General features: G+C 32.9%; 2 protein-coding genes across 2 annotated transcripts; one reads left to right on the forward strand and one right to left on the reverse strand.

Moving 5' to 3' along the window:
• The first annotated feature begins 16703 nt into the window (after positions 1-16703).
• LOC139843309 (transcription factor MYB7-like) lies at positions 16704-18123 on the forward strand. Its single transcript, XM_071833383.1, has 2 exons — positions 16704-17076; positions 17451-18123. Exons 1-2 carry the CDS (start codon positions 16814-16816, stop codon positions 17929-17931), a joined length of 744 nt encoding a protein of 247 aa, XP_071689484.1. The 5' UTR covers positions 16704-16813; the 3' UTR covers positions 17932-18123.
• Positions 18124-19565: 1442 nt separating this feature from the next.
• LOC139843310 (20 kDa chaperonin, chloroplastic-like) lies at positions 19566-22830 on the reverse strand. Its single transcript, XM_071833384.1, has 6 exons — positions 22815-22830; positions 22541-22723; positions 21416-21595; positions 21153-21308; positions 20571-20648; positions 19566-19860 (listed from the first exon to the last, which is right to left on the reverse strand). Exons 2-6 carry the CDS (start codon positions 22718-22720, stop codon positions 19687-19689), a joined length of 768 nt encoding a protein of 255 aa, XP_071689485.1. The 5' UTR covers positions 22721-22723; positions 22815-22830; the 3' UTR covers positions 19566-19686.
• Positions 22831-24198: the final 1368 nt, after the last annotated feature.

Below are 24198 nucleotides of genomic sequence, written 5' to 3' on the forward strand. Positions count from 1 at the left end.
CATTCCTGAAATCACATCAATGAAAGGAAGATTTACATTTATCTGTTTAAACATATCCAAAAATTTGGATTGCTCGGCTTCAAGTTTCTCTTTCTTCATTTTACTCGGGTAAGGAAGTGGTGGTTGGTATGGTTTAACATAAGGTTTATCCTTAACTGTGTTATCTTTATTAACCTTTTCAACTACCGGTTCTTTTTCCTTATCTTGATCAGGCTGTGGTTCTTGTGGAGTAGGAATGGTTTCATCAGAAGTTACAGGTATTTCAGGTGGTTTAAGTGTTGTGCCACTTCTTGTGGTAATAGCTTTAGCTGTTTCATTCCGGGGGTTAGCATTTGTATCACTAGGTAGACTTCCCGGTTTTCTTTCACCTATTAACCTTGCTAGGTTACTTACTTCTTGTTCCAGATTTTGAATAGAAGCTTGTTGATTTCTAAATGCTTGAGCATTTTGTTCATTGGTTTGTTTCTGAGATGTGAAAAACTGCGTTTGAGTTTCAACTAGCTTTGTCATCATATCTTCTAAATTCGGCTTTTTATCATCGGTTTGTTGTGGTGGTTTGTTTTGAAAATTCGGTCTTTGCTGATTGTAAGTATTATTGGATACTTGTTGATTGCTAGGACCTTGTTGGTTGTTGTATGGAATATTTCGGTTATAATTCTGGTTTTGATTGTAAATCTGTCTTGGCGGTTGATAATTATTCTGATAATTATTTCCAGGCCTTTGGTTTATGTATGAAATATTCTCTCTTTGTTCCATTGTTAATTCAATACTGAGACAATCTTTTGTCAAATGTGGTCCTCCACACTGCTCACAACTAATTCGTATTGAGTGAATATCTTTAGTCATCTTTTCCATTCGCCTCTCCACAGCATCTATCTTTGCGGAAATGAAATCTAAGTCATGGCTAGAATCGGCTCTAGCTGCTTTAGATGATCTAACGATATCTTTTTCTTGGTGCCACTCATGTGAGTGGGAAGCAGTGTTATCAATAATTTTGTAAGCATCAGTTTCGGTTTTCTTCATAATAGAACCACCAGCTGCTATATCTATGTCTTTTCTTGTAGTGATGTCGCATCCTTGGTAGAATATTTGTACTATTTGACAGGTGTCTAAACCATGTTGCGGACATCCTCTTAACAACTTTCCATATCTTGTCCATGCCTCATATAGAGTTTCATTTGGCTTCTGTGTAAACGTAACAATTTCTGCTTGAAGTCTTACGGCTTTAGATGCAGGAAAGAATTGTTTAAGAAATTTGTCAACTAAAACGTCCCATGTATCAATCGCCCCTTCAGGTAACGATTCCAACCAATCTTTGGCTTCTCCCTTTAAAGTCCAGGGAAATAACATGAGATATATCTGTTCATCCTCCACTTCTCGGATTTTAAATAGTGTGCAGATCCTATTAAAGGTACGTAGATGTTCATTTGGATCTTCCTTCGGCGCACCACTAAATTGGCATTGATTAGTCACCATGTGTAGAATTTGTCCTTTGATTTCATAATCTGGTGCATTAATGTCTGGATGAGTAATTGCGTGACCTTGGCCAGTGCGTTTAGCTCTCATTCGGTCTTCCATACTTAAAGGTTCCAGATTCTCCATAATTGAATTTGTTGAATCGGTATCACTAGATGATTCTGATTTAATGGTTCGTTCCTCAACAATCTCTGTTTGAATGATTGGTGGCTCCGGAGGAAAGTTTAGTGGTTCAGGATCTACGAACCGTTCCTGAATATTCTCCGGATTCTCAATTGTGAGGTCGGGTTCAAAAAATGGATTATCGGAAATTTGAACTGAAGTACTTGGTCGACTGGATGACGATTCTAAAGAAAAATCAACGGCGGTTATATTTGCTAAATGTCTTGATCTAGTTACAGGTGGTGAACGTACAAAAGGTGATGAACGTCTTGCTCGGTGCATTCACTGAATATCCTATTAGTTTTTAAAAGGAAAGAAAAATTATAATAAGTTATCCAATCAATAGTCTTTTCTGATTTTGCCCACGTTTCGAATAGCCAAAAGATGCAGCAGAGGGGCAGGATTCGTTTGGTCTCAATATAATTGAGGACTGTTTGGCTCCAATAACCCGGTCCACGTACAAATCCAACTATTACTACGAACCAGAAAATTTTGATGTCTATTAATTTAACCACTTAAAATAAATTTTCGTAATTTTAAGAAATTTAGATAAGAAGTAGAATAAAAATCTATGTCTTAAAACTAGAATAGCGAGAAATAAGAAAGAAAAAGAGTTCGTCAAAAAAGGTTGAAAAAGAAAAAATGGTTGAAAAATAAAAGGTGACGGAAAAATAAAAGAAACTTATAAAAACTTAAAAATACTTGACTAACCTAACCTTATTACTACAACTAACTTAAAATTATAATCGCAAATTGAAATTATTAATTGGAATGATAATTGATACATAGTAAAAGGTGTCTAAAAATATTAAAGTTTACAGGAAAAACTAAATCCCAAATGGAAATAACTTAAAAAGAAACTAAAACTTAAAAAGGCGTTGCAAAATTCTAAAGTACCTAAATCTTAGTCTAAAGAAAAAGCACTTAAGGAATTCTACGGCAAAGCCTAAAAATCTAGGAGTAAAAATGACTATGGCAAAAACTAAGTTTAAAATTAAATATGAGCGAAAAATACAAATATTACGCTACAACTATTAAAAGGGGACAAAATATAAAAATATACAAAAAGTTGTAAAAATTACAATTTTTTTATAAAAATATTATTTTTATATTATTTATTTATTAAAACTACTAATTTTACAATTTAATTAAACTAATTTAACTAAAATATATAAATTAAATAAAAAGTAAAAGTAATTATAATAATAATAATTAGTTAGGGTTATAATAATAATAATTAATAATTAACCGTAATTAATGCTGAATTAGGGCTTCTGTCGGCGTGTCAGGTTATCTCCGCGACTTGCGGTATTTAATGCTTCAAACCCCGCGAGTCGCGAGGTTCAGAAATTCAGATGACAGCTTATTAAATTCGACGCGTTTTTCTTTATTATTTTTTTTTTCTGTTTTCTGTTTTTATATAAATAAAAGATATTTAAATAAAACTTATATTTTTATAAACTAAAATAAAAATAAAGAAACTTATAAAACTTAAATATTTAACAAAATCTTAAAAATACTTATATTTTTGTTTTTCTTTTTATATTTTTGAATAATAATTAAAACGTATTTTTACAAAAACGAATTTTTAATAGAAGTAAACTAAAAATCTTTTTTTTTTTTATTAGCGTTGCGCTTCCGGCGTTTAGAAAGTTCCCCGGCAGCGGCGCCAAAAATACTTGATGTCAAAGCTAAGGGGTATAAAATACTATTGAAGTTTACAAGGAAACACTATTAAATATGATACAATTTTACACAAGATATTTATTTATTTATAGAATGGATATACTTAAACCTTGCTACAACACTTATAGGCAGTGTACCTAATCGTAAAGTAGTGTAGTTTTTAGTAAGTCTGGTTCGTTCCACAGGGAAATCTTTAACCAAAGCTTAACGCTATATTAGTTTACTTTTATAAAAATACAAATATATATATAAGTAATATTATTATTATAAAGGGGGGTTTTTACCGTTTAATGACCGGTTTGTCGATTTTAAAACTTTAATCGCAGTTAAAACCTAATGTAAAATATTAAATAAATAAAAGACTTAATTTAAAGCGTAAAATAAATAACGATAATGAAATTGCAATAAAAGTGCGATAAAATAAAATTGCGATAATTAAAAAGTACGATAATTAAAAGTGCGATTAAATAACAATAAATAAAAGTGCGATAATTAGAAGTGCAATTAAATATGAAATAAAGGAAATTAAATATGAAATAAAAGAATTATACTTATTTAAACTCCCGTAATCATGATGTTTGACGTGTTGATTTTAGTTTTATGCGCATGGGTTAATTGTCCTTTGTCCTGGATTATTTAATATGTCCGTCTGGTTTTTGTCCATAATAGTCCATCAGTCATAAATATAAAGTGCGAGTGTCCTCGTCAAATTATTCTTATACCCGAAGTTAAATATTCCAACTAATTGGGGATTCGAATTGTAACAAGGTTTTAATACTTTGTTTAACGAATACACCAGGTTATCGACTGCGTGTAAACCAAGGTTTTACTACTTTGTTAACAATTACACCAATTACCCTTGAATGTAATTTCACCCCTGTTTTAATTATTCTAGTGGCTATTAATCCATTCCCGTGTCCGGTTAAATGAACGATTATTCGTACATATAAATACCCCGCCCATCGTGTCCGATTGAGTGTATATGGTAATTTATAAGGACGTCCAATTGTAAATCTTTATATTCACATTAACAAACTATCATTTAGTTAAACAAATATAAAGCCCATTAATAGCCCATAGTCTAATTTCCACAAGTGTCGTTCTTTTGTCCAAACTCCAATTATGGTACAAAGCCCAATTACCCAATTTTAGTAATTAGCCCAACATCATGATTACTTCGTTTTAAATAAGCATAATAATAAATTAGCTACGAGACATTAATGTAAACAGGTTGAACATAACTTACAATGATTAAAAATAGCGTAGCGTTACACGGACAGAATTTCGACTTACACCCTTACAACATTCGCTAACATACCCTTATTATTAGAATTATAATTAAAATTAAAATTAAAATATAAATTATAAATATAAATATATCGTATGAATGAGGAGAAAAAAAAGATGATAAAAATGATCAGATTTCGGTTTGCTTTATAGGGAGTTTTTCATTTTGGGGCTCCGCAACTCGCGGCATATTTTGCCTTCAAACTCCGCGAGTCGCGGAGTTTGAAATTCCAGCTCACAACTTTGGAGTCTTTCTCTGCCGACGGTTTTTATTTATAAATATAATATATATATATAATTAATATAATTAATTATATATTATATTATATTTATATACATAGTTAACTTGTAATTTTTAGTCCGTTGCGTCGAGCGTTGAGAGTTGACTCTGGTCCCGGTTCCGGATTTTCGAACGTCCTTGCGTACAATTTAATATCTTGTACTTTGAGTTTTGAATCTTGTACTCTTGTAATTTCGAGACGTTTCTTATCAATAATTGGAACCTTTTTGATTGTCTTTTGTACTTTTGAGCTTTTTGGTCGTTTGCGTCTTCAATTCGTCGAATCTGTCTTTTGTCTTCACCTTTTATTATTTAAACGAATATCACTTGTAAATAGAACAATTGCAACTAAAAGCTTGTCTTTCTTGAGAAATAATGCTATGAAATATATGTTCGTTTTTAGCATTATCAAGTGCACGAGTAATAAAGTACTTCACAAGTAAACGTGTGCAAGGACAATTGCTAGTCTTGACCTAAACAAGTAGGTTGTATCAATAACGGGAACACGATTGGTCAAAGTTGTTCAATTAGTCATATGGCTCGTTACGACTCGAATATATAGCATGTGAATCAAATTGTCAAGTTTCATGCAAGATACAAGTATAAAAGCATGTTAGAACGATTTCCTAAATATTAGGTTAAGTTTGACTAAAAGTCATACTTGGTCAAAGTTGAAGTCAACGGGGTCGGGTCGGGTATTCAGAAAATTTCCCATGATGAGGAATCGTATATGAGCATGTTATCCAAATTTCATGTTAATCGGAGTTGCGGTTAAGCGGGAAAATTTGTGAAAAATAAAACAACAAAGGAATTTTGGTCTGGGGAAGTGCGCGGCACGCGCTAAAGCGTGGAATCAGGTCAGGAATTGTCTAAAGGGGGTAAGCATCTGGGTCTTCACATTTGCACGGCGCGCGAAATAATGTGCGGCGCGCATTACTACTTAAAAGGTGCTGTTTGCTGAAATTTTGTTAAGTCTCGAACCAAACATCAAACAAACATAACTCATGAACCGAAAACATTCAAAATGCATACCATACACCGTTGGAAAGGTAATTTAATGAGGAACACAACTAAACACATTTCATCAACCAAAATCATCATTTACAATAATCAAATCCAAGTTGAAAGCTCATTAAATGCCCACCATAAATGCACTTTGATGATTCGAGAATTAAATGCACACATATAATACGCCGTTTTGTAGGTAATCATGCATACAATGCTAATAAACACTTACAATTAACCTTGCAAAGCATTCAATGCATTTAAATTCCATTTTACTTCTATCAAACCCTAACCCAAAATCACAAAATCAATAATCATTTTAATGAAGTGTTCTTAATCAACCTACACATCAAATTGAAGCTAGTGATGCTAGTAACACATTTAATACATGTACTTTTAACATCTAACAACATTTAAGCAACCAAATCTCAAGATCAAACACACCCATTTCAAGTTTAAGCTAGTTACATCAAAATAACAAGAACAAGCATACACATCATATATTCATGTTAGACTTGAGCCATAGACACTAATTAACACTTTTATAAGTTAAAAACATCAAGAACAAAGAATCTAGTGATTTTAGAAAGTTACCCAAACTTGATGAAATCGGTATAGAATTGAAGAGAAAGATGCAAGGATTCCAAATATGTAATTTGTTTTGATGTTTGATTGCTAGATTGAAAGTGGATGATGAATCTTTGATTTGGAGTTTTGAAAGAAAAGATGAAAGTATTAAGAAAAAGTAAAAAGGAAATGGATAATGAATGGAGGAGATGGATGTTGACTCTTTGACCTAGTCATGAGTTTGGTCAAATGACAACATTGGTCCCTCAAGTTTGAAGCAGGTGCGTGTATTAACCAAACGGATTACCTAAACGAAATATTTTAAAATGCGTATTAACAGAAGATGTTATAATTATATAACGGACTTTAAATAAATAAACAAAAAGTAAACGGAAAAAGGCGGGATGTTACAATGCATGATATAGATTTAACATGCTTTTTGTGACTGGTTAGTTATCGTATGAAACTTGTCTATTATATTTGACTTGTTATAGTCATATCCATGATTTGATAAGACTACATAGGGCTTATGTGAATTGTGTTTCCTTTCTTTGAACTGATGGGACACATGCAGTGGCATCATAAGAATTGGAATAGAGTTTTATTTCAATTGTTTAGTGATAATGGACTCGAACCATGCATGCAGTTGCTATGCGTATGTGAATTGCATGTTATATATATGATGCTAGCCCTACGGTATTATTATACTTGCTTGGATTAATTGCGTGAAATCTGTAGTGAAGCCTTAAGGAATTATTTTCCTTCCTTGAACTCGTCTGAGTTTGTGGTGACCCTTAGAAAGTAAATATGGGTAGTGTTCCCCGTGTTGTCTTTTAGAAGATGGGGAAACCCTTGACCTGAGTGGGGATTGATACCGGGTATGTGTTATGAATGGAAGACAAAGCCGAGTTTTAGACAATGTTTGGGAATTGTGACCAGTGAATCATTAAGATAGAATGATATGACTTGATAAATTCCTATGCTTGGATAGTTGTATGACATCTTCGTTTGACGGTTATAACTTGCGGGAATTGAACATAGAATATCTAGATTGTTATTGGTTTACAAATAGTGTGACTTTCGTAAACTGAATTTAGACTACTGCGATATGTTGTAAATGATGACTTGATCAGGTTTAGTTATACAACCACATATGAATCTTTTGATGGTTGATTACATACGACTGATGAGACTTGTTGACTAGTGATATAATAAATTTTCCTATTACCAATTGCTTAACAGGAAATTGTGTGCCTTGACCAATGTTTAAATCATTTCGGATTTTCCTTATCAAGTGACTCAGAATGAAGGTTTAATTTAGAATAATATACTTGTGTCTGGCCAATAGAAGTATATTAGGGTAAGTCATATAGAAATTCTGGGAGCTGAAGGAAATATAGATGACTCAAATTGTGCATGGACAGTGGACTGATTATTGAACCATAAATTATTTGAGAATGAAATAACTAACCTGAACAATTTTGAGAAATTAGGGACGTATTTTGTGGACATGAGTACATATTTAAGTGAAATGATTAAAATCTAGTTGCCATTGCTTGGAAATTGAGGGAATTTAATTGTATACAGAGTTAGACCTGATAACGATCTGGTATATTTGATGGTACCGAGTGTTACAGTGACAAGGTTGGGATCTTGATTGTTAAATTGACCTCGGAAATTATGTATATTGTTGGTTAGTTGAATGACATTCAGAATAAATGTCACTGTTTGGACGGTGGTTTGTCATGATAATTAGTTATCCTTAGCATTTTGTCGGGAATAGTAATGGTTTCGAATAAAAAAAGTGGAGATTGACTGGTGATTTTGGTATTTGAGTCTGTAGAATTTGTTAATTTAAAGCTTGTAAAGGGTAAGTCGACCGAGTACGTGAGCTAGAGTACAAAGGGTATTATCGTTTAGATGCAAACTTGAGTTTGAAAACAGAGGTTGTAATGAGAACCTGTGACTTAAGTGATCGTGATTGACCAGATTCTGAGGACGGAATCTTGTTAAGGGGGCTAAATTTATAACACCCTCAGACTGGGCCTAGCAGTAAATGACCATTTTACCTTGTGCGTGTTAATATTATTGATTTTAATAATTACGTGTTTATAATTATGTAATTATATAGTTGAGACCAGTTCGTGACAAGGGTCACGGAACAGGTTTGTTTATTTAAATTGGACCTCGTTTGAACCACTTAATGAGGTGTTTTGTATTTCAGATAACTGGTAAATACCCGTGTGAGGCACGAAAGAGGTTTCCTCACTATGAAGAACCCCCTACCAGCTTTTATACTTGTTTCTTATGTTATTTCCATTTTTGAAAATTCTGTACACAAACACATACACAAACACACCCAAGATCCATAACCCTTGATCCTTTGATTCTCGTTTTTGTGTTCAATTGAGTTGTGAAATAAGTTACTAGTGATTTCAGTGAGTCAAAAAGGTAATTACATGTCGATTTTATAGCTTAATTTGTGTAAAAAGGGGATTTTTGTTAGGTTTTGTATCAAATGGGTTTTTGGCCAAATCTTGATCTAAAAGTGTTGTTGATGTCAAATTGATGTTAGTAAACGTTTATATATGAGTTATGTTTGTTCTCTAAGTGATTTGTAGTGTTAAAACAGTGCAAAAACGAGATTTGAGGCTCAAAATAACGAAAACAACGACCTGGTGCTGATGAACAGCTCCTGTACGGTTACAGGATGCATCCGTACAGTTACGGGGTGTATCCGGGCCATTTTGGGTGCAACCGGGCGGTTGCAGATGCTTCCGTGCGGTTGCAGTCTGTCAGCTTATTTGGAAACTTGTTTTGGCCGTAACTTTCAAACCGTAACTCCGTTTTTGATGAATCAAATAAAATGTAATGAAGTCTACTTTCCAATAGTAAGGTTTTAAAATAATGATTCAGACTTTATTTGGGGTCAAAAGGCTGTGATAGCTTGTATGATTTGTTTTACACGCGTATGAGGGTTTTTTTCGTATAGACAATTATGTAGCCTTGTCAAATATGAATGTAGAGTTATATGATGTGGTTTATAGTATGAATTGATGATTATTGTTTTTAGGAAAAAGTATACTAACTCAGTATATGATGTTCTCAGGTGATAAAGGAACGGAGAAGACTCAGTAACATTAGACCACTGAGTTCTTGCTGATAATAGGTGACTGAGACTATCCTTATGGATATTAGTATTTAGTAACAAGTGTAGTTACTACCCCCTGTTATGCTATTAAAGATTATGATAATCTATATATACATGTTGATTACTATTGTAATTATAAGTAGTAGGTGATACTGCTGTTCTCATGTTGTTCGATTAGATTGAATCTATAGCATGCCTGATTAGGGTGCCCTGTGTTTATTAGTGAGGTAACCTACCATGAAGTTGTAGGTGGTTTATGTGCACATGTGAGAACTATCCGTGTATAGAAGGGACAGAAGAGGTCAACCGTGTATAGAAGGGATGAGCTCATTGGTTATTGTAATGACAGTATATTGCAATTGACGTATGTAAACATCAGGATAGGTATATTGTGCGACAATAACGAGGGCTATCGGTACAGCTCTAGCTTGATCAGCTAGTAGTTGTAGACCTGGCAGGGTCAACGATCCTTTTGTATTTATAGCCGTTAGTGCTATGTATAGCCGTTAGTGCTATGAGAATGAATAGCTGTGTAGAGCTATTGATACTTAGTGAATAGTTGTGTAAGAGTTATGGATATCCTTATTGTATAACTATGTGAGGCTATGTTAGTGTAGTGCCTTTAGTGAATAGCTTGTTGATGCTATTGCTGCTCTGATTGTTGGCCTAGCTCTGTATGATACCGATGTGTAATGCTTTATTATATGATAGCTATGTAACACTATGTCCACATGACCATGACCAGATGTACGATCCCAAAAGCTAGGCTTGGTACTTGATAGTAATATCTGTTGGGATATCTCATTCAATTAGCGTTGTGCTAATTCCCCCCGACATTTTCTCCCCTGCAGGTTATATTGTTTTACATGCTAGGGACGGGAGAAGATAGCCGTGCTTGAGTTATGTTTGACACACTGAAGAACTCTGATGTTTAATATAACTATGTATAACTATTTTGAAAAGTAACACCAGTTGTATTGTAATATATAAATGTTATATGCTTTAAATACTTCCGCTGTGATTTAAAAAAAAAGTACGGTGTTACACTTTCACGAACTGAGCATGAGGTATTAGATTCGAGTCTATACAATCCGGGAATAACGATTTGAGGGGGTTGTTTTCAACCCATAAATCATCCCAGAATTGTATGTCATGCCCGTCTCCAATAACTCACACGAATTGATCTTCAAAAGGTACTCCAGCTTCGCACATGTCCACGCCAACATTGATGATATTGTCCCACACTGAAATACATCTCTTCAAACTATTAGAATTATAAGAACCCAACCCGCCATCCCTCCCATATATGCTTTTGATTATGTTGACCCATAGTGAGTTGTTTTCATTACGAAAACGCCATCACCAATTGCCCAAGAGTGCCCAATTTTTGGATTTAAGAGAAGTGATATTTAGCCTGCCCTCATTGTAAGGTAAAAGAATTGAGTCCCATTTCACCCAAGAAAGTCTCGATTCGGATCCCGTCTCGTCTCAAAAAAACTTAAGACACATGTTTTCGAAAAGGTTGATGACTAATGAAGGTGCACGAAACAACGAATAATAATTTAGAACTAGAAAAAAATTCGACCGCGCATTGCTGCGGTTGTATTCAACGCGCGGTCGAATTTGGATATATGTTGTTTGGTACCTATTATATCTAATAGGTTGATTTGTTTGTTGTATGTGTATGTATATGTATGAAATATGACCCGAAATATTTAGTGTTTTTTTAACGACGTCCGTTTCGCGCGTAGTTAGTCACGTTGTGTTCGTTAGATTTTTTCGAGTTGAACTACGATTTCGGAAAAATTTAACTCGCACCGAGCGATATGAAATATAGCCCGAAATATTTAGTGTTTTTTTAACGAGGTTCGTTTCGCGCGTAGTTAGTCCCGTTGTGTTCATCAGATTTTTTCAAGTTGAACGGTGGTCTCGGAAAAATTTAACTCGCACCGAGCGAGAAGATAAGGCCCGTTAAAAATTCGGGTGGAATTAGTTTCTTTTATTTTAATAAAATTATAATATTTACGCTTTCTACCTGTAAACTCGAGGGGGCGTTGTGTAAGTTAAGATGAAGTTGAGGGACCGGTTGTAGTGTGAACGCGAACTCAAAACGACAATCCGATGTAACTGAAACGACGGATTTCGCTACGACTTTTAATATGTAGGAGGGGCGTTGTGTAAGGTAAGAGGAAGTTGAGGGACCGATTGTAGTGTGAAAGGGAATTGAAAACGACAATCCGATGTAACTGAAACGACGGATTTCGCTGAGTCTTTTAATATGTAGGTATAATATAATAATCTCTTTATAATAGTATATCTATAATAATAATAGTCTATCAATCTATCAATAATTCAATAATTCAATAATAGAATAATAAAATTGGAAGGCAACATGTGGACTAATACATGACAATTTTTAAGTAAAAGCGGTGGATTATGTATAGTAGTATAGTATATAAAACAAGAACCATGTTTCACATCTCATGTTTTATGTTAGTTAGCCAGAAAGTATGTCTTCTAATTATTTTATGACATCTAGCAATTAACTAGTTAGGCAACCTGACTTTGCGTCGGTTCTTCACCCTTGATTAACATTAATTACATAGCTAATTATTGAAAAGTCATTATTTATCATTTTTTTTATTTTCCGTTTTGTCAAAGAAGGACCAAAAATAGTTATGTCGTTGATTTGTAATAAGCGTGGAAGTAATTATTCATCATTTTTTGTTTTACTTTTCGTCTTGTCGAGAGAAAAGACCCAAATGCTCAATCAATAAAGTGAGACGTACATCAACGATTGGTACAAACTATTTAATAAAATAGGAAAAACTATATATAATAACAATAAAACAGTTATTAAACAATGAGTTACGTAGTTAATTTATAATAAGAAAATTTTAAACAATAATCAAGTGAAAAATTATGTGATTGATTTAATAATAATAATAATAATAATAATAATAATAATAATAATAATAATAATAATTATGGAGTAGTAAAAATTATGTGGTCAATTTATAATGGATGAGAAGTTTAATGGTCAAATTATAAAGTGTGAAAAGTTTGTGATTAATTTGTAAAAGCTATAAAGGTAACTATTATAAAGTGTGTGGGTGAATTGTAAAAAATAAAAATAATGATAATGAGTAGTTGTGGAGTAGTGAAAATTATGTGGTCAATTTATGAGGGGTGAGAAGTTTGATGGTCAAAATATAAAGTGTGAAAGGTATGTGGCAAATTTATAAAAGATATAAAGTTAATTATTATAAAAGTTGTGGGTGAATTGTAAAAAATAAAAAGTTTGGTGTGTATTTGTGAAGGTTTGAAACTTGACTATTCATTTTGGCTATGTCATTTAGATATGTAGGGTAATAGGGTAATTTTATAGTATTAATTTGTCGCGGCAACAAAACGTAATGGAGATGAACTATACTCATAAATTGTAATTTTATTAGCTATACGCCATCAAATATATGTTCAAATAAAATTTTTCTAATGATAATTCTTAAAGTTGTCATTAAAAATATTACATAAATGTCCTGGTTGTACAATTTAAATAATCACCCACTTTCTATTACTGTAAAAATTACTCTATCTGTCTCAAATCTATTATCTCTAGACAAAAAATACACAATTTAAGAAAAAGTACTTGACACATGTACTTTTCTGTTCATTTTTCAGTTTTACCTCTTACTTTTTACCTATCTTTTTGTCTTACATGTATAATAAATTTTTCACATTATTCTTTTCCATTTATGGAAGTTGACAATTAATTTGAGACATAAAAAAAAAAAAAGAATAATAGACAATGGATAACCACTCAGGCTTGCCTGAGTGGCCACCGAGTTGCCCAATGAAGCACACCACCCGGGTTCAATCCTTGGCTCTGCCAAATTGTTCAAAAAGAGAGTGTGACAAGAGGGTGCGCATAATGCGCAATTCACCCGGTACCAGGTCTCGCGCTCGGGGGGCTTGATAACCCGAGGTTTTACTTTCTATGGGGGAGCCAATGTGCTCGTTCATAGGAGGGTTTCCTTGCTTACCCAAAAAAAAAATTAAATAAAATAATAGACAATGAATATGGGGCGGAGGGAGTACCTTTAATCAACAAAATGTACCACATTTTTTTTTTTTGCAGAAACTTCTTAGATTGTCATTAGAATTTCTTTTAAAACACTGTATTGTACATATTTTAAAACGTATGGAACGAACAAAGTTCAAATACAATGTTATTATGTAGTTACTATATAACATTTGGGGTGAGGATTTCGAGAGAACTAATGGTAGGAGAGAACTCAGAGAACTGTGCAGATTCAACTCAATTTGTGAACTTTATGGTTCTTTTACACCCTTAATTTTCCCAGAATCCCTTCACATAACATTTGTATTTATTATTGTATATTATTTTAGATAAAAAATGTGCTTGATCATTATTTGTTAGAAGAAGGTTGGAAAGGTGTTTCAGTTAATTAAAAAAATATTGTATTTAGGTAAAAACACGCATAAATTGACTAAAGTTGTTAAATATATTATCTATATAGTGGAGTAGTTGAAAACTTCTAGAACAAAACCTTTCAAACGGGAATGGGCAAAATAGCATAAGGCCATAAACAAAGCGGTTACATATCGTTTCCAAAGATCCTTATATAATTTCTTAGTTCGAGGTTTTGGTTATTTCAATAAAAAAAAAAATTTCGTCTCAAATGGTGAACTCGCACATATTTCACTAAAATGTCAGAAATAATAGGATTAGAAGCGCGATTCAAATAATTTTAGTCTCGGTAGGGTTCTACCCACCTCTCCTTTTCCTTTGTAATGAAATTTGTAGTCATTTAAGATATAAATATTTGAGTTTATGAATAAAATAAATTGAAGTCCATATAAAAAAAGTAATGACCATAGTGAATCCTTGTATAAATTGTCAACAATTACTTCACCGGAATTCTCAGATTCAAACCTTGCTAACAACATATCTTAGAACTTCACGGAAAAAGGTCAGAACGGCCATTGAATAACCTCATCGCATATAACTGAATAAAAACACTCATCTTTTCGAACCTGAACAAAGAAAATCTTATTTATTCATTCTACACTTTACGCTTAAAATAATTGTTTACCCTTCAGAAGTTCACTTAAACTTCACCATTGTTTATCAGAAGTAAAAAATCGTTGTTCTGATAACCAATTCAGAACTTAATCACAAATGACAAACTATCACGATTTACATCTTAATTTCGTTATCATGTTATGATCCAACAAGTATTCACTCGTTCTGAATTGTGATGTGTGATGATGAATTAAGATTACTTATCTTTATGGATAAATAACTTTATATTCATTAGGATTTAAATTTCATTAACAACATATTTTGAAATCATAAAAAAAAAAAAAAAAGGTAAAAGATGATCAAAGAATAACCCAAATAAACCATGGATAATTTAATAAAATTATTCACCTCTCATCTTGTCATATGGGTGTTCATCGGTTCAGTTTTCAACATTCTTGATTTATTCAGTCCGTTTATTTAGTCATGTTTATTCGATTTTGAAAATTTTGAAGGCAAAATCAAAATCGAATTCAATCTCAAAATTGAAACCGGACCAAAAGCGAATTTAAATTCAATTTGATTCCAATTAAAACTGGTAAAACCAAAACAATCATAATTTAACCCAAATACTCATTACAAATAAATTTATTTGACTTTTGATTATAAAATTATTTTTTCAATATATATATATATATATATATATATATATATATATATATATATATATATATATATATATATATATTATTAATTGAATTCGATTTCAGTTAAACCAAATCCAAAAAAATAAAATATAATTCATATTTGAAAGCCCTACAGAAATTGAATTCAACTTCATATTGATTTATATATATATATATATATATATATATATATATATATATATATATATATATATATATATATATATTATTAATTGAATTCGATTTCAGTTAAACCAAATCCAAAAAAATAAAATATAATTCATATTTGAAAGCCCTACAGAAATTGAATTCAACTTCATATTGATTTTTTTGGATTTTCATTAAATTTTGTATCCGAAATAATTGATTTGAAATTAGATATTGAACAAGATTATAAAATTCTCATATATACTAATATGCATGGAGATGTTGACCGTTTATACCTCCACATGCTTGGCAAACGACACTAAAAAAAAAAAAAACACAATCCCCCAAACTGTAAACAACTTCCTAAGTTTAGTGTTGACCGTATGCATGGAGATGTTGACCGTTTATACCTCCACATGCTTGACAAACGACACTAAAAAAAAAAAAAACACAATCCCCCAAACTGTAAACAACTTCCTAAGTTTAGTGTTGACCGTTTATACCTCCTCATGCTTGGCAAACGACACTAAAAAAAAAAAATCCCCCAAACTGTAAACAACTTCGTAATTTTAGTCCAAAATTAGAGGTACTAAATGTAAATTTATTATTTTAATTAAAGACTTAAACAAACTTCAACCAAATTTTCAACGGGGCATATCTTCCCGCTCGTCACGCGTTAAATTTTTCCGAACCCACCGTTCAACTCAAAAAAATCTTACAAACACAACGGGACTAACTATACGCGAAACAGACACTTCTAAAAAAATGCTAAATACCTCAGCCTATCTTCAATTCATATACATACACCTATAATAAACTACCCAAACTAACTAAATCATATCGATGGTTCTGTTTCCCTTTTTCTACGCAATCTTCCTGACGTTAAAACTGCATGGGCCATTAGGTATACTAGGTACTAACTACGTGTATCTAAAAACACCCGTAGCAAAACGTTTTACTTCTGTAAATACATAACGCTACGTTAACCATGAATATGCAATTCGAAAGACCCCGCGTCATTCACGTACCACTTTTAGTAGTTATCTTAATTCTTCCGAAAACCAAAGAAAACTAAAATATTTAATAGTAATAATAAATATAGTGAAAAGGTAAAGATGGAAAGTAGGGTAGATAAATACCTACCAAATCCAGCACTAACTTCAATCACAACCACTCTTTCTTCTCTTTTCCTCACACCAAACTCCTTATTTATTTCCCTACTCATTTCCTCACCATCAATATTTCCTTGTTTCTTTCTTCCAATTTTTCCTATTTTTCACATATTACCAAATTAATCAAAAAATAAATCTAATCCAATTTCAATGGTGAGATCACCTTGTTGTGAAAAAGATCACACCAACAAAGGTGCATGGACCAAAGAAGAAGATGATCGTCTTGTAACTTATATAAATTCTCATGGTGAAGGCTCTTGGAGATCTTTACCTAAATCGGCCGGGTTAAATCGATGCGGTAAAAGTTGTCGACTTAGGTGGATTAATTACCTTAGACCTGATCTTAAACGTGGTAATTTTACACCTCAAGAAGATCAACTCATTCTTAGTCTCCATGCAGTTCTTGGCAACAAGTATGTTTTTTCATTGCTTCCTTCTTTTTTTTAACAAATTTGTTTTGTATATATATTCCCCATATATTAGCAACGGATAGATAGATGAGGATATCAACTTAATTACTACATGAATTAGGAAGACAGGATAATATGTTTCGTTCTTTAGATAAAACGTTGAAGTTTGTCCACTATAATAAGTAAAAATATTCAGTTTGTGCCACTTTGAATCATGTTACTACATGAAACATAAAAAACTTGCTAACAATAAAGGAAAAATAGAAATAATATTAATTATGGAATAGGCACCCAATAATTAAATTATGTTCTTTCGCCACTTGATAATGTTTAGTTTTTGAGACTGGACATTAATTTGATTTGAATTATTGTTACAGATGGTCTATGATTGCATCAAAACTACCGGGAAGAACAGATAACGAAATCAAGAACTATTGGAATACGCACATCAAGAGAAAATTAGTTGGGAACAACCAACTCACCAACACGGATGTTGTAAAAATCATCGACGAGATACCAATGATCCCACTCGAATATTCGACACACGTTGTGGAATCTTCAAACAGCGTTGGTGGTGTTGGTGGCGAATTTAGCAGTAGTACCACTAGTGGATTATCAAGTGAGGAATTTGTACCGATTGTGAACATCACACAACCCGAAATTAATCTCGAGCTTTCAATTGGTCTACCAACGGATTCTTATCAGAAAACGGTGACAGTAGCGTCTGTAACAACGCTACCACCAACGTTTTCACTGTATAAAGAAAAAATTGGTGACGAAAGTGCCTTGTTGTATAACAATGAGCATGGTAGTATTAGTTTTGCTAGATTTGACTTTTTATCAAGTAGACGGAGATGATAGTATTCATAACTAATTATTGTGTTATTGTAGTATTTCTTAACTATTAAGATTAAGACAATTTTTGATGTCATTTTGAGTTCGATGTAAAGCCAATTAGTTAGATACGAATCAAGACAAAGTTTGTTGGTTACAACGGGTTGGTGGTAAAGCTAATAACGAAAAAAAAAAATTAACATGTGGGCCAACCATACTTGTTAGATAGGCTTTAAGACGTGTGTGCCTAATTAAATATGATATTTCCACCCTCCTAATTTATAAATTCACTCAAAATACCTAATATACCCTTAAATGATATTGCACAAATTTTATTTTAGAATTTATTGTAGGGTATATTATTGGAAGATGATAGAAAATATGTGTGGATATATCATTTTTGAATTTATAAATATCACTACCTAATTAAATTTGTTAGGTTTCAAGTAGCAACAGCCAATCAAAGTTGATACTTGAATGACTCATTCATTGCTCGGTCAGTGACATACACTTTTAGATCAAGGAAAATCACTATTTGGTCTTTTGTTGGTAGGTATTGTACCTACCCCTTTTTAGCAATTGAATGATCCCTATTAAATAAAACAATTCTCAAATTATATGTACAATAACAATACCCAATCCCGTGCCTACGGGGTATGGAGGAGGTAAGATGTAGACAATCCTTCCTCTACCCTAAACTAGAAGAGAAATCGTTTCCTTTACCACGAGTCGAGAAAAGGAATTCTCCACCCATAGGAAAGGGAAATTCATCCCCCTCTCTACTCCAGGTAGAGAGATTGCTTCCGTGAGGACCTCCGGCTAAAAAGAAATTTTTTTTTTTTTTTTAAAGATAAGTTAAAAAAATAAATAAATGAATAAATAAATAAATAAAATAGAAAAATAAAAATAAATAAATAAAAATATAGATACATAAAAAAAAAAAAAAAAAAAAAAAAGGGAGACGCCATGAAAATGGTAGAATCAAATTTTCATGGGTTTAAAGCACGCATGAGAAATCAATTTAGGCTCTGATCGGCAGTCAAGACGCCACTAAAACGGCGCTTGTCGTTGCCTCAATAAAAATAGCCAATCAAATTATATGTACTTTCATATAAAAAATTAAATGAAAATTATATGTACTTTCATAAAAAAAATTAAATAATGGGAATTTATCGAAAAATGAAAATAACAAAAATATGTTGGCGAAGTTCAGTAAACAAATCTTAACAAAAGACACATGCTATCCGCTCTTTTTGATTACATATAAACTTGGATTCTTTTAGCCTTTGTAATCGTAATCTAATTTCAATAATTTGCTAACTAAAAACAAGCGTACAACCAACTTTCAATAATTTGCTAACTAAAAACAAGCCTACAACCAACTCGACGACACGACCCCAGGAAGAAACAAGAATTTCCACAACACCTTGATCAAGTTAACGCTTACACGTTATTTTCTTAAAAGTTATTGTTATGGCAAGTTAGCAAAGTATAGACTTTATATGCATATTGCGTATTTAACAACTTTTAAGCGATACAGTTCATATTGTTGTGTCACGCATTCGCGAAATAGCGAAGGGGCATGCCTCACTAGTAGTAGCCAAGGCAAAAGGCCTAACAGATCGCACGACGATTAGGACATAAGCTTTTTTATAGAATGAACATAGAAAAAAATGCTGTCTTTAAAGACTTGAATACAACACTGCAAATGCTATCTCATCATTTTTCAAATTTGCCTGGGGCAAAAAAGAGCAATAAATTTAGTAGTAAAAGTAGCAACTATGATAGAACAGCCATAACATCAGAGGCACGAAGAGCAATGTATTCAGAACCATCGGTCCCTTTGAAGTCGTTGCCTGCGTATTTGGAGTAAAGAACTGTGTTTCCTGGATGCAATGGTACTCCTGTTCTAACTCCTTCCTCATTAAGAGGACCAGGCCCTACTGCAATCACCTGTGGTTCCAAAAAATGTAGCAATCGTAAGGTACAACAATAATAATAATAATAAGAAAAAATGTGTATTTGAGGCAACAAATGCATTTACTAGTAAGAGGGGCGGGTCAAGAATCAAGTTAAAGGTGACATTGAAATGTGTCAGCATTATTGTTATCTTTTTTTTAAAAAGCGAAACGTGTCAACATTTTAGCAAATTCCATTTGGCCCATTTTAAAAATCTTACGCGTAGGGCAAATATCAAAACGGGCAAGGATGAAACAGGTCAATAAAAAGCAAACTCTATTAAACCCAACCAAGTTTAATGTATAGCATTAACTACAAATATAGTATATATATAGTAAGAAACATAACTAAGTGGAAGGTTGACGTATTTTGGGCAAACTTTTAAAACAAGTGACCCATTTGATCTGTTATCCCAGTTGTTAACTTTTAATTTGTATTATTAGTTTGAGAGAAAAGCAACCTGAAACCATACTACTTTATAAACGAAGTTTATCTCAGATCTGTAGAAAGTGAGAAGTGTGTGCCCTATATAAGTCAACACTTGTGGTCTACTAAAAACTTTAGAGTGGCTTTAAGTTGACATCCAAAAAAGTAATGGACCACCCTATCAAAATTAAATTATGAAACTTGTGGCCCTACAAAATGGGTTGAAAGTACCCATACATAAATACATAATGCAACCATATACGTAAAGTTTTACTTACCGTGCCAATGGAGGGTTTCTCCTTGCTCGCCTGTGTAAGCAATAGGCCGCCAGCTGTTGTTTCCTCCGCTTCCTCAACCTATTATCAACAACAAAAAGCATAAAAAATCAATGTTTATGTAATTTGGATAGTCGAATGGAGCTGTAGTAGGACGACTGATGGTGATAAACAATACCGAGTACAAATTTGTTTTTTGAAGTTGTGACAACTAATAATCAAATCATAAGCTGTCAAGTATTAGACAAATTATGCTTTTTTTAAATTGATACAAGAAATGTCAAAATAAATACTCTGGTTAAGTTAATAATATTCGCCTTTAGAGATGCAAGCTAAATTCCTCCGATATACGTTTAGTTACATGAAGAGGTAATTAGCCTTTTTATTTTATCTTTGTAAATCAGTTTTTATATTGCCCAAAATAGGTTTGTTTGTTACGAAGTTTTCCCTGTACGGGTTAACTGCGAGGGCCACACCATTGGGCTATGTAGGCTACCCAAAAATATGTGTTTGATAAAATGGCACTTCAAATTTAAACTTGTTAAAAGCTGTATCCATATAATCATAAATTGTGTGGATTACTACCTTGATAAGAACTCTATCATTGAGCGGCTGCAAATCCTTAACATCATCTGTTTCAAGGATACCAACAATGTCATCTTCCTTCAATATGAGGTGGTTTGATCCATTGAACTCAACTTCAGTCCCTGAGTATTTGGAGTACAAAACTGGGGTGCCAGTCTTCAACATAATTATATAAATAGTAGTTTGATAACACATCCAATTAAATCATACTTATAAAATACACAAACACAGGCACTAAAATCTAACGATAACGAAGCAGTTACCTTGACACCGATGTCCACTTTTTTCTCTCCAATGGTCCTACCTTCTCCAATGGCAACAACCTCGCCCGCTTGAGGTTTTGTCTGTGCGGTTGACGGTAGAAGAATACCGCCAGCAGATTTTTCCTCTGCAGCCTTGATCTTTACCAACACTCTGTCACCCAATGGTTTCAATGAAGTGTACTGCAACACGAAATGGAAAACCACATAAATCAGAAAATGTATCAAATAAAACGAACATAAAAAAACAGACGTCCTTAAGCACAGAAGAATGTTGCTCGTCTTGACGCCTTAGAGAATTATAGTTCATAATATCACACTTTAAAAGTGGAACATTAAAAGGACATAAACTTCAGAGCCCTAATGTAGAACCAAGTGATGCAAAGGTAACAAGGTAAAGACAGTTTCTGAGATGAATCAAGACAGGGGAAAAAGCACATGAAGGGGCAGGCTCAGCAAGCACAAAATGAAGGCTTAAAAATAACATCATCGCGTCATTAAAAAGTTTCATCTTGTATGCATAGAGCTAATGAGCAATCGAAAAGTAGCATTTTACCGAGCATATATTACAATAATTTCGAACAAATGTAGTGCATACAACAAATCAATAACAAAATAATGTTCTGCAAATAATGGCTGATGCAAGTTAGCAACTTGAGGTTAAAATAACCACACTTCTTAATATACTGTATTTCAATCCTGATGCATATTGATTATATGTGGAGACGCATTACTTAAATTCGCACAGGAGGAAGTTGCTAATATATATATATATATATATATATATATATATATATATATATATATATATATATATATATATATATATATATATATATATATATATATATATATATATATATGTCAAAATTAACTAACAATTCTTATTCTTCAATCAAATAATTTATCAAATAGTCTAATTATCTTATCTTGTTCTCTTTCTAGATGTATATCCGAACGCAGCATATGGCTATGATAACAAGTCCACTACTGTAAAACATAACACCAAATATAAAGCCTTAATCAATAACAACTTAAGCTAAATTAACAAGTCATGTAATTAGTTTACCAAAATGAAAACATATACAAAATTTGTAAAATAAAATGAATTTGGTGTAATAATTATACCTTTGGAGCAACAGTAGTAGCAGATTTAACAACTAAACCACGAGTTGACTTAAGAGTCAAAGTTCTTCTAAAAGGTGAAGAAACTACAACTGATGATACTTTATATGATGTTGTGGATGACTTTAAGCCTTCAAAAGCCGGTACAGAACATGTTACTGATGTCAATTGAGCAGCTGCCATTTCCTATACCCGAAGTCAAATCATATGAAACAAGATTAGAATTGATTCAATAACTAGATATAAAATGAAATCATCACAATATGTATATATATACCTTTGAATTGATTGTGGTGCGATTGCACTGGTAGAATGGAGTGATAAAATGGAGAGGATAACAAAACCCTAGGGGGGAGGGGGTTTATACTTGTAAAATTATGGATAGATGTTTCTGGAAGCTTTGTTTTTTTCTTTTTTGGTATGTACTCTGGACGGTGTCGTTTTGGTCGTTCGAAGCGTAACGTTTCTCAAATCTTCTATGACATGTTCTATGACATGTTAGTCACTTCTCTAGTAGCAGAAGGACGATTTATTTTATTATTTCTTCAAAATTAAAACTTTATAATCCGGTGCACTTTCATCAAATATGAAAAAGCATCCAAATCAAAGAATACAAACAAGCTTAACGATATCTTTGACCTAGCCTCGACAAACTAAATACAAAACAAGCACAGATAACTCCTTAACTAAAACACAAAACATAAGCTACCAACTAAATAAAACCTTAACGAAAAAACACGAGTCATGCTACACTTGGAAGAAACTTTACGAACATGGAGTCCCGGTCTTAACACCTCATTACCATTTACCGTTTCAACGTTAGCCTCCTTACCCGTCCTAGAGTTGTAAGAGTATGAGGTGACATTGGACGATGGTCCTTCAACCCAGTTTCACCAAACCTTCGAAAAAGCCAATCCCATTGTTGTCCGTTTTACCATTTTCGTCTTGATCTCGAAGCGGTAACTCTTCGGCATCTGACACCTTCTTTTTGCCCTTATTAATCTTCTTTGAGACCATCCCACAAGTACCAACACGAGTTGTTGATTACGAATCGTTAACAGAAGAAGTTAAAATTACGAATCGTTAACAGAAGAAGTTAAAAACACAATTTCATCCCTGCCATGAATTATCCACCCATGACACCTTTCTCATATCATTTGAGGGTAAAGGGGAGGGGGTTTTACTTGGTCGTGCCCTTAGATCGGTTTCAAGGTTTTCTCCAGGGCAACGATGGGGGCGGCATAGTCGAAACGGGAGATGGTCGCAATGGGTGGTTTAGTCCCCCTCGGATGATCCCAATCGCTGTTCAAAAAAAAAAGGTTTTGAAGAAAATGTTTCACGGTCGCGAGATACAGGTTCGCGGTCGCGAACTAGCTGTTTTTGGGACTTCGTGGCTGCAAAGTCTAGATCGTTGTCTCGTGGTTTGGGCCGGTTTAGGGGTCCGAATTTTGCCATATAAATACGTAAATACCCCACTTATACCCTAACTTTTTATAAGCTTTTTATTTACGAAATTTAGGGGTTTAGGGATGAATTTTGGAGTTTTTCACTATTGTGCTTGGGTTTTAATCACTTGGATTCAATTGTAACAAGATTCAATCATTGGTAACTTTAATTTCTTATTCTTGATTAATAATATGATGAATTATTGTATATCCTTG

The sequence above is a fragment of the Rutidosis leptorrhynchoides genome, chromosome 4, assembly GCF_046630445.1.
Source record: "Rutidosis leptorrhynchoides isolate AG116_Rl617_1_P2 chromosome 4, CSIRO_AGI_Rlap_v1, whole genome shotgun sequence".
Lineage (NCBI taxonomy): Eukaryota > Viridiplantae > Streptophyta > Magnoliopsida > Asterales > Asteraceae > Rutidosis > Rutidosis leptorrhynchoides.

Coding starts and splice junctions, on each gene's coding strand:
- LOC139843309 (XM_071833383.1), top strand. CDS start 16,814: ATGGTGAGATCACCTTGTTGTGAAAAAGATCACACCAACAAAGGTGCA. Junction 17,077..17,450: donor CATGCAGTTCTTGGCAACAA/GTATGTTTTTTC, acceptor TTATTGTTACAG/ATGGTCTATGATTGCATCAA.
- LOC139843310 (XM_071833384.1), bottom strand. CDS start 22,720: ATGGCAGCTGCTCAATTGACATCAGTAACATGTTCTGTACCGGCTTTT. Junction 21,596..22,540: donor CTACTACTGTTGCTCCAAAG/GTATAATTATTA, acceptor TTCGTGTTGCAG/TACACTTCATTGAAACCATT. Junction 20,649..21,152: donor ATGATAGAGTTCTTATCAAG/GTAGTAATCCAC, acceptor TGTTGATAATAG/GTTGAGGAAGCGGAGGAAAC.